General features: G+C 41.3%; 1 protein-coding gene across 3 annotated transcripts; it reads right to left on the reverse strand.

Moving 5' to 3' along the window:
* Nucleotides 1–4,028: 4,028 nt before the first annotated feature.
* Nucleotides 4,029–10,515, reverse strand: C5H6orf141 (chromosome 5 C6orf141 homolog). Of its 3 annotated transcripts, XM_070074664.1 has the most exons (3): nucleotides 9,354–10,515; nucleotides 8,910–8,976; nucleotides 4,029–6,970 (listed from the first exon to the last, which is right to left on the reverse strand). In XM_070074664.1, exon 1 carries the CDS (start codon nucleotides 10,219–10,221, stop codon nucleotides 9,643–9,645), a length of 579 nt encoding a protein of 192 aa, XP_069930765.1. In that variant the 5' UTR covers nucleotides 10,222–10,515; the 3' UTR covers nucleotides 4,029–6,970; nucleotides 8,910–8,976; nucleotides 9,354–9,642. The 3 variants fall into 3 exon arrangements, with proteins under 3 accessions (XP_069930765.1, XP_008261251.3, XP_008261252.3); XM_008263029.4 differs by lacking the exon at nucleotides 8,910–8,976; XM_008263030.4 differs by lacking the exon at nucleotides 8,910–8,976 and having other exon boundaries at nucleotides 9,139–10,515.
* Nucleotides 10,516–11,467: the final 952 nt, after the last annotated feature.

Below are 11,467 nucleotides of genomic sequence, written 5' to 3' on the forward strand. Positions count from 1 at the left end.
GCTCTAAGAAAAGGGAGATCAGGACCTACAGTCAGGAAGAAACCCATCTCAAGTTTAATCAAGCTGAGAGCAATTTAGGCCATCTTGGGTCATTCCCAATCCAGCATATTTAATACAAAGCCTTTTTGCAGTACATCCAGTGGTGAAAACTCCGATTTGCTCACTTCTCATTTGAACGAAATGAAATTGTAAATGATAAAGAAATGGACCTGCTAACGTTAACTTATTGTTTGAACACATTTAAGGGTAGCTGTCTTTTCTGTTACACTTAGTTCAAAATGGGTGTTTAATAAAATACAGTTAGCACTAAATTCAGAGTCAGAATTACTTGCTGAACTTCTTTCTCATACACAAGGAATTATAGAAACAGCTTTGATTAGAGTTGAGGAAATACGAGTTTCAGTTCCAAGTATGTGAGCTTCCCATTACTATGACTTTATGACTACTCACAAGCAGTGGCAGATTTGGCGTATTTACCACCATAAGTAAACAACTGTTAACAATAATGAGAAAATAATGTATAGTCATAATCATAAAGTAAAACAATCACTTTGATTTTTTGGTTACAGTTTAATAACAATAATTTATGTAAATTTTGTCAATAAGTAAGCTTTAATAAAACAGAAATGTCTGCAAAAGAATAAAACTATATTGTATACTCATGTAATGTTTTATTTTCTTGATTCATTCCTTAGTTGTAAAATAATTTACAATATAAAAGAATAAATTTTATGTTAAGGATATTCAAATTCAGTACAAAATAGTTCACCTGTGAATTAAATTTGCACTTTTCAAAAACATCACACTTCACCATTTCCCTATTTTAAATTTTATACATAATAAATTACATATAAAGTCAGAATTGAAGTAACTCAAGTTTTTTTTTTTAGTCACTGTGATATGGCATAACTAAAGTTCAGGAGAGCTGGAATTCTTGTACCCCTGCAATGTAATGCTATTTCTTTAACTGTCGATTTGATACACCCACCTTCTCAGGAAGCATCTGTGCATCCCTGATCAGGGCACAGACTATCACCCCATCCTATTTAGATGTCTAATTGGGAAATCATTCCCTTCTTTATGAAAAGAGGTAGAAGGCAGGAGAGAGCTCTCTGTCACGGACCTTGCTTAGAGGTACCACTCTCCTTTTCACTCTCCACCACAGCACACACTCCGCTCTTGTGTGCACTCTTCCCCCATGGAGCCGGGGGACCTTTCCCATTCTGCTCTCTCTGGGATGGACCTTCCCAATGATAGGCTATTTTTGGCTTTTCCTTTCTCTCTAGTTTATGGACAACTCTTTGGTCCACTCAAGTTGGGTACTTCTCAGTGTGGGGAGGCCCACACTCCTGTACTGAATGTATGTCTGTTCCCTCACTGGCAAATAAACTCTGTTCCCATTTTCACACAATATCAGTCTCCACATAGTATTTCTATCTCTGTGGGAGGCAATGATCTGAATTTAGCAAAATGATATAGTCATTGCCCACAAGAACTACATTTGCAGTGTTATTGTTTATATGGGATTTACTTTTGAAATGAAGGGATATGTAAGGATTGGAGACCCAAAGTGCACTCAGTAAGCTTGAGAGATTCTGAACTTTAAGAATTTGCTCAAAAAATAAATGCTCTCTCTCTCTGTATGTGTTTGTGTGTGAGTGTGTGCACGCGCATGCGTGCATGTGTATATGAAAGACACAGAGAGGCAGAAAAAGAGATACTAAAGGGACAACACTGAGAATATTTTACATGCACTTCCAGACAGAAATAAATGGTTAAGAAAAAAAAATATTCATTTGAAGCTTATGTCTGCATTATGAAAGCTCAAATAACAATCACAGGATGTTTTTATTTTAAACAAGCAAAAGATTTTTTTTCAGGAAGAAGTATTTTATCTCTAAAATCATAGCAATAAAACAAGACAGATTTTTATCTTAACACTGTTTTGAAATCTCTAAAGAAAATGTCATACTATGGTTCACTCTCCAGGCAAACCCAACCCATTGTCTAGTCCATGGCATGCCTGAATATGGACCATTGAATCTACTTTCACTGCAACACAATCCCCAAAGAGAAGAACCATAACCAACTTTATTACAAGATTATTTCACTTGCAATTATACGTTTTTATACCCAGTTAAGATGGAAAGATTTTGTCTGACTGTTGGAACCTCCAGAATCTGGGTTAACTTGAGGCTCCCATAAGTCAACAGCCTGCTCAGGGCTTCTTTTTGAGGCATGGTCTCCAGCTGTCAGAGAATCCTTTAAAAGTCAACTGCTTCAGAAACCCTCCCTGAAAGTTCTTTTGGCTTAGTACAAATTATCTGGCAACTCTTGTATATTTTTCCTCCTTTTAAGTAAGTTGAATTCAGGATATTCAATTGTATCCACTTTTTCATGGACCTAGGAGGCTCTCAAATTCAATGACCCACGATTTCCTGAAAGAACATGGGCCTAAGGTTGCTTCAATGGACATACAAAGCAGCTTCAAATTCAGGAATTTGTGCCAGGGACAAGAGTATGAGATTCAGGAAAGGGATGCAGAAACAGGGACAGAGAATGTGAAACAGTTTACGCCTCAGAGCTTGTTTTTCAAATGATGTTCCAGGGATACTATCACGCAAAAACTGACCTTGTAGGGACCAGATCAACAAGCAGGAAAGCTGCAAGATACCATGTAGAGTCAGTTTTAAGCATACAATATATGAAGATGTATGGTGCTTGAATAGCAAGGGCCCTCCTTCTCTACCTTTTCTACGTGCTGGACACTCCCCAACTCCTTGATGAAATCCCTGGCAAACTGATATTCAGGGAGGCTGTTTCTTCAAGGCACTCTATCTTCGTACTTGGTTCTTTTACCTGTCACAATTAAAGCTTTCTTTTGAGCATCTCCTGCTTGAACATCATTATTCTGCAATACCCTAAGCAGTTGTTCCTCCTGTGCCTGCCAGTAGTCATAAAATTTAAGATTAGGCTTCTGACCTCAGTGACCACTGGATAATACTCCATGCCTAGGTGGGCTCTGTGCAGACCTTACTTTTGCTTTCATAAGGTGTAAATGAATCCAAAAGTATTTTCAGGGTCAATCCTCAAGTCTAAACTATGCCAGCGCATATCTCAGTCTAATAAAGAAACTACTCACAATGTTGCATTTTGGATGTTCCAAGAAATGAATACAATGTGATTATCTCCAAAAGAAGAGTCCTGTGACTACCTCTTCCGGAATCCTGTGACTGTGTTTTCCATTTTCTAACTCTACCTTCAAGACTGTTCCAAAACTAATGACAGATCAAATGTATAGGCAGGAATGGTTAGATCATAGATGGTAATATATTAGAAAAGACAGAAAAGAGTCTGAGTAAAAACCACTGTTCTGGGTCTGATAGTATTTCTTGTAGGCCTACTATTCTTTGTCACTAAATCAAGAATCAAGTTTGGTTAAGGAAAAAAAGTGACGTAAACAATAACAGCACTAGTGCATACTAATGGTTAATTTTGAGTGTTACTTGCCTGGCATTGTCAAAAGTATTTTTCATCTAACATGGTCCCAGAAAAAAACCTTTGAAGTTGATACCACTTATTATAGAACAACTTCTGTGTCGACTAGCCTGAGAAGCCAAACAAAGCCTTTGCAGCAATCAACCCAATGGACAAGATTTGGTCTGTGATGGCAGGCTTCCCTATTTTTTTGCACTCTTTCAACTCAGGACCCAACTGAAAAAGTCCTAAACCAACCAGATAAGACACTGCCCTCCATACAACTCATCTGCAGCTTCCCCACACAAACACATTACAGAGTAAACATGAAGCCCTTTTTCATTACTGCCCAAAGAACACTGCCCAGGACACTTGAACAAACATGGAAGGCTATTCAAGACCACCACATTATTCAAGAGTATTATACTAGGAGAGATTGAACTCAACCCCTTTATAACAAAAAGTGGGAGTTTTCAAAAAAGCAGAGAAATAATTTACAATAGCAATTTAAAAAAAAGCACTCTACAAAAAAGGAGATCAGGAGCCTGTGGTCAGGAAGAAGCTTATGTGAACTTTAGTCAAGTGGGGGGAATATTAAGATATTCTTGGTATACACAACTCAATATCCACTGGAACATTATTCAGCGATTACAAAACATGAGCTTCTGTTACATCTGTGACAATATGGATGAACTCAGAGGACAATATAATAAGTAAGTCAGGCACAGAAAAACAAACACCACATGATCTCATTCATATGTAGAATCTGAAAACATTGTAGATAGGCATTTGGTACAACAGTTAAGACACTCCTTGTAATGTCCACGTTGTATACTGGAGTGATTTCATTCAGGTCCAATGGCCACATCTGATCCAGCTTCCTTCTAAAGCACATGCTGGGAGGCAGCTGTGTGATGGCTCAGGTACCTGAGTTCTTGTCACCCATGTGGTCGGTTCAGACTGATTTCTAGGTTCATGATTTTGGCCTAGCCAATCCCTGGCTGTTTGGGAAGTGAAGCAGCAGATGGAAGATCCCTCTCTATGTTTCAAATAAACTGAAAAAATAGAATATAGAAAATATAGAAGTTGAGAGATTAGTGGTTACAAGAGGCTGAAGAGAGTAGGGCTAAGGGGGAATGAGAAGCAGCTGGTCAGTGAATATAATGTCAGTTAGGAGAAGTAATTTCTAGTGTTCTATGCCACAGCAAGGTAAATATAATTAACAATAATGCATTGAATAACTAGTTAAAAGAAAGAATTTTTAATTAACACACCATAAAGAAATGACAGAAGTTTAAAGTGACAGACATGCTAATTACCTTGCGAGAATCACTACTCCATGTATATGTGAACAAAAAAATCACTGTACCACATAAGCATATACAAATATTACACATCAACAAAAAATTAAAATTATACACCATCTTGGTCACTGATATGTTTTCTCACTATCCTGCCTGCCTTTACTTCCTTACCAAGCACAAATGATGTTAGCTGACTCACTCACTATACCAAACTATGAAAACACAGCCTGTTTATTCTATTTTTGTGAAGGCTATGGTCTTCTATAAGTATTCTTACTCTGTTTTAAGCTGAAAATCTGAGTTTGAATTTAAAGCTAATCACAGACTTTGAACATAAACAAATCTTACACTTTGTTAGTGACTGTTGGCTGCCTAGTGACCAAGAACTAATGTAGACTGTTTCTTTTCTTCATCCTGAGAAGTACATTCAAAGATTTGTCCTCTCTAATTAGCAAATTATTGACTACAGTTAGAAATGTCTGGGTGTTCAAGAGTCACAGCCCTTTTTTTCCTTATCCGAATCAGCTAATTCAATCTGTGGCTCCACCTTTTCCCCACGCCCTCTCAGTTCATTCTTTGTGGCTGACACACCTGATTCAGTCTGGAGACTGTTGCAACCTTACTTACTTTAATGACTTCCTGTTCTCCCTCCCTTAAGGGGTTTTTGAGAAAACATTATTTTACATTCTTAGGTAATTAAAGAACAACATTTCTTAGTTTGAAATCCAATAATCAATCAATGGCTCATTAGGAAAAACATTAAAATAATAAGGCTGTTTTAAAAAAATCATTACAATGCTTCTTAGAGATCTCTTTCCCAACTTACATATCCATACATGCTATATTTCACCTTCTACATTCTCTAAATGTTTTCATAATTCTACATATTATTGACAATTAATGGAGAATACAGAAAAAATAACAACTTTTTAGTTTTAGTAAGTGACAAAGCAAGATACAGAAATACATGTAGGATATACATAAGTGCGTCTAACACTTGAAAATGAATCACCCAAAGACCTTGTCAAAATGAAAATTCTGATTCAGTAGATCTGGGAGTGGATCGAAATTCTACATAAAAAAACAAAATCCTGCAGATGCCCAGTTGCTAGCTCACAGATCACACTTTGAGTAGCATCGGCATGTTATATAAAGTCAATATTCACAAAATACATAAAGGTTACAATAAGACTATTTTTTATACAGCTGATGTTTATAAAATGCATGTGTATATGTAAGTATATATATATATATATATATAAATGGAAACAAAAACCAGACTGCCAACATGCCAAATATTAAAAGAAATTTGGGCTCATGGGTGAGTTTTTGTTCTCCTTTATTCTACTTTTCCTCACAAAATAATATTTCTTCATATTATCTGCAGTGAGTGAACTTTTTCATTTAATAGAAAGCTTTCCCTCCTTCTTTCCTCTTTTTTTCTAAAAGCAAAGATCCACAATGAATTTTAGCAAGAAATACTGGTAATGTCCAATAAGAACAAGAGCAGAAGTCAAAAGCAATGAATCTCAAAGGTAATAAAGCTTCTGGACAAAGTTTTTTTTTTTTTTTTAATATTTACTTTTATTTATTTGAAAGAGTTACAGAGAGGTAGAGACAGAGAGAGGTCTTTCATCCGCTGGTTCACTCCCCAGATGGCCACAACGGCCAGAGCCAGGAGTTTCTTCCAGGTCTCCCATGTGGGTGCAGGGGACTAAGGACTTGGGCCATCCTCTACTGCTATCCCAGGCCATTGCAGAGAGCTGGATTGGAAGAGGAGCAGCTGGGACTCGAACTGGTGCCCATATGTGATGCTGGTGCTTCAGGCCAGGGCTTTAAACCGCTGCGCCACAGCACCGGCCCCGTGGACAAAGTTTAAGAGAAGTCAACACTTGCCTGATCCATGGTGGTTACACAACTCTGTGATATTTGTCTGAGGGGTCATTCAAGCGGCCTGGTGGGTTCTGGACATCTTTGATGTGGTTCACCCACCTAATACAGTTTTAGATGATCATAATTTTTGGTGACTTGGAGGTAAGATCAAAGAGCCAGAACCTGGCCATTTTCACAGATCTGTTGGTATTGAAGATGCCCAAGTTTCACTTTGTATGCACTCCCAGGACACTTGTAAATGGGTAAAGTTTCCTCTGGTTCCTTATACGACAGGGTTCTGCTTGGATCAGGAAAGCCTGTGAAGCAAATTCAACAGAAATGCAATTCAATACTTTTTGTTTTCAGTAAGACACCTGTTTAAAGGAAATCTATAAATGTGGTGTAGTGGGTTAAGAGGAAGATTGGTGAAGCATTGTAAAAACAGCTTTCCACTTGAAGGAGATGAAATTAACTCGAGCATGAGGGGATTAAAGGAGCTAGGCCACCTTGAATAAATACATAAATAAATATCTTTTTGACAGAAAGGAGATGAAATGAAAACTAATTGTGCCCATTTTGCTTTTTTGAGAACACAGGGCATCTGATTTAGAATCTCAGAAGGGAAACGCTAACCTGGCAGATCCTAAGGGAAGTAGTCAAAGCTCCTACTCTCCCAGAAGAACCAGGCAGTCTGTGAAACCTTCCCAAAGACTCTGTCAGGCATGGGCACCTTAGTTCTTTGAGCCTGGGCCTGAGTTCTTCCATAGATGTTGAAGTCATTTCTAAGGAATTTAGGGAATGTACATACAGATCCATGGAATATTGGGAAAAGGTAGAAATAAATCCTTGTAGAAGTGCAGAAGAGGGTCTTAGAACACTGGCTTGGTTTACATTCAATTCTTGTGTTACATGGGTTTTGCTCTTTGTCATTAAATAAGACAAAAAGCCCTTTGGAATAGAAAATGAACTAAGCAATATGAACCACACTAATAACAGTAACAGCTAGCTTTGAATATTTATTGTACGGCAGGCTGTATTTTAAGTGTTTTCATTAAACTTAATCCTAGATAAAACTCTAAGAGGTCGCTGCTATTTATTAACCCCACTTAACAATGAGGACGCAGAGGAACACAGAGATTAGGCCCCTTGCCTAAAGTGCCACAGAGAGCAAGTAGTTTTGAAAACAAGCAACTGAATTCCAGAGGTTTCCTCCATCGAAAAGTTAACTGCATAATGCTACGTTTTGGAGTCATTTCAAAAGAGGCCTTTCTTGTTGTCTCTATTCAGTGTTCAGTCATTTGGCGTCTATGATGACTCAATCAAATTAATTAACTCAGGTATGAAATCTATCTGCCAAGAAGGTTAACCTCACATAAAAGCCCCAGGCAGTGTTGCTGGAAGAAAAGAATCCATTTTATGGGGGCCAATATTACCTTTTCCACTTATCAAGCAGTTTTGAACACAGCTGAGCTCAGCTGCGGAATCCCTCTCTCCAGGGAGGGGCTCAGGGATTTTCCAGCCAACCAGCCCTGCAGGACTGGGACAGCTAGGTGATTCTAGGACTTCTTAGAAACGAGTTAGAAAGCCCAGGATATCCTCAGTCATCTTTTGACCTCTAAAAACAAGTCCCTCTAAGGCCATCTCCAAGCCACATTCTTCTTCCACTTAGTAACCACTACTCTCCTTGTGACCTTTAGCCCTATGCTGGCTCACCTGAAAAACAGAGGCATCCTTATCTGGTCTACCAGGAGGCTAGAGGGGATAAGATGATCTTTTGAGGCATTTCAAGCTCTAACTGGAAATAAGAGAGTAGCAAGGGCTAGCTAGTCAACCCTTTGCTCTTCAAAAGCCAGGGTCCAACAAACACTCCTTCAGTAACGGTTCAGTCAGGTAGTTCAGCTCACTCAGCTCCAAACCAGTGCAGCTACTAAAGAATTAATAAAGATGGTGTTTAGTAACAAAGGGAAATAAATAAAATCAGAAAAATGAGTTTTTTAAAAAGTACCAGGAGAGATTTATTACCAGTTCACCCTTGACTACAATTCTTACTGTTACAGAACCACAGATAAGAACATAGCAATCACTTCATGGCAAAATATTTCTATCTACTTTTAGATCAGAAGATTTACATGCAGTATTTGTATGCAGTAGATCAGCATATTTATATGCAGTAATTAAAAATTCCCAGTGACAGGCCCTTGTACTCCACTAAATTCAATGTTCTTCGGGGCAGGGCTCTTTTACATGGAATTTTACCTTCTAAGCTCATTCTTTGGTCCTTCCCTACTCCTCCTTTTCCTAGTTCTTCTTTTGCTTCAGAACCCTGAAATGTGGTGGGATTAAAAAAAAAAACTAAACGTGAGTACATCAAAAGGGAAAACAAGAAATGGTACGTTTGCTTGCTGCCTTGTTCCACGTTTGGTTTCCCATTTCTTTTTCTTTTCCGTTTTGTAACAAGCCTTGCTCCCCACCCACTGCTACCCACCTTGCTGAAAGCAAACCTCAAACTTCAGTTCTGCTTTCAGAGAAAGAAGGCAGGCAGAAGAGAGGTCACTGGATTGTTGTTGCAAAATGTGAATTAACGACATGTTTTCCTCTTTCAAAACTCCCGCACTCTGCCGGGTTGAAAATACCTTTTCTACCCTGAAAGACTTCGGTTTATACGAGGTGTTTAATTCTCCAAAGTAATATGCCGCTTACAGTTATTTACGCTGTCTTGGGCGCCATCTGCCTTCCCAGTGCGCTCCGCCAGCCTCTCCCAGGTCTTTCCCGTCGGTTAATGGCATGTTGGGTTCTGGAATAGGATTTTCAAAACTACGATCGCGTATCCACCAGACCGGAGCATTCCTCAGGGTGTCCCGTGTAATCTCCTCGGGGAATTGGTTCCTTGGGAACCTTGACTCCTCTCTGCGGCAGGGACGCAGGGTGCCCCCACTCGCGCCAGGAGAGTCCGGGCTTTGGCCGGGGTCCCGGCGCCCCACAGGCAGTCTCACTCCTTACTGGTGCGAAAAGTGACCGCGGTCATGGAGCGCTCCTCGGTCCTCGTGGTCATGCGGCCCCTCGTCCACGCGGTCCGCAGCACTTCCTGCGTTACCTGGTAATCCACGACCCGCACGAGCACGGACTTGGGTGTGGCCGCAGGGTCCCGCGGCGGGGCTCCCGGGGGAGTTGCTATACGCCTGCCAGAAATTCTCTTTTCTCGTGGAAACGGAGGACGGAAGTCGGGGTCCTGGTGGTGGCCATCTCCGACCAGCGGAAGGTCCTCCCCAGCGAGCACCTCTTCCCGCGGAGAGTCCCCGCGAGTCCCCATCCACCTTTCTGGGTGCAGAAGAAACAGCACTTTATCTCTGACCCAGGACTCGCAGTCCAAACTGTCTCCGGCCCTGGGACCTGCCGGCCGTTCCTGGTGAGCGCCATCCCTGGTTCTCTCCCCCGCTGCAGCGGGACTGGGCGCGTTACCAGCCGGGGGAGCCGCGTGTCCCACTTCGTGGGGAAACGACCCGCTGCGCCCCAGGCTGCTGGGGGAGTCCGTGGAACGCGCAGCTCCCAGGGGCTCTGGGGTTCCCATCCTGGCGGGAGGTTCATTCAAGCGTTCTTACTTCCACCGGTCCACGCAGCAAGACCCTGCTGAGCGCCGGAAAGCGCGGGAGCTGCAGGCCCTGGGTGTGGCCTCAGCGGCCCGCCAGGCCGGCCAGCCGGAGCCGGGGACGGGATCAGCCTTAGGCCACCTTGGCGCCGGACCCCGCCTCCGCTGCTTCCGCCGATCTCCAGGCCTCGCCTACTTCGCGCCTGGCCGGCCATTCAGAGTCAGAAAGTCCGACCCCAGCGCCATCGCCCTCCTCCTTCCAGGTCCCAGCCCAGCCCTATGCCAGCCCCAGCCCTAGCCGCGCTCCCTTTTGTCCTGGTCTCCAACCCACACTGACCCTTCGCCACCGGTCGTGCGCCCCGGACGTCCTCATATTAGCCCCTACCCCGCGACTCCCCCACTGGCAGCCAAACGACCAGAACAAAGTCTTTTTTCTTTCCAGGGGTGCTCCCCAGACAAACGAATAAAGAGAGTTTGTGAATGTTTTATATTTAACTGAGCCATTGAAAATTCCCCTGAAAGGATTTTTTTGTCCACTCCGAATCCACTGCCACCATGCTGGTGGGATTATTGAATACAGGTCAGAGTGGAAAAACAGCGTTTGTTTTGTGGGGTTTGGACAGCGGGGCACCCTTGCTTATCTCAGGAAAGGACAGTGTCTTTGGTTTAAAATGAGCTACAAAAGAGAAGCAAAACAAACAGAAACAAAGTGCTTTAATTCCAGGGTTTAAAATTTTGTGTTTCTGTAACTTTTTTTAGATCTCTCCATCTACTTTTATTCTCTAGGGGTTAACATTTTATACATACATACAAGTGTCTCTGGCTAAGCTTTGGGAATCCACTCACCCACACACTAATCCTTGCCCTAAGGAGAAAGCTAGCTAAGAAAAACAGAGGAGCTCCGGTTTGTGATTTACAGTCCACCCTTGGCAACAGGTGGTTGTTTGAAAAATGTCCACTTTTTCCTATCTCATTTGTTTTAAACCACCTCTCTATGATCAGGAATCAGAACCACTGCAGTTTTGTTGGTTAGCAGATAGGCCGCCACCATTTATGACTATATTAATTTTTGCTAAGTAAATGCAGAAATTTCTCCAACTAGGAATTTGCAGTCAGGTTAGAAAGACAAAACTAATCGATATGAAACAAATTATTCAATTTGTAAATGCTATTGAACTAGTTCTGTAGTTTACAAGCTTACTGTACATTGGAATTACCCAAGGGAATT

This window comes from Oryctolagus cuniculus, chromosome 5, assembly GCF_964237555.1.
Source record: "Oryctolagus cuniculus chromosome 5, mOryCun1.1, whole genome shotgun sequence".
Taxonomy (NCBI): Eukaryota; Metazoa; Chordata; class Mammalia; order Lagomorpha; family Leporidae; genus Oryctolagus; species Oryctolagus cuniculus.

Coding starts and splice junctions, on each gene's coding strand:
- C5H6orf141 (XM_008263029.4), bottom strand. CDS start 10,221: ATGGGAACCCCAGAGCCCCTGGGAGCTGCGCGTTCCACGGACTCCCCC.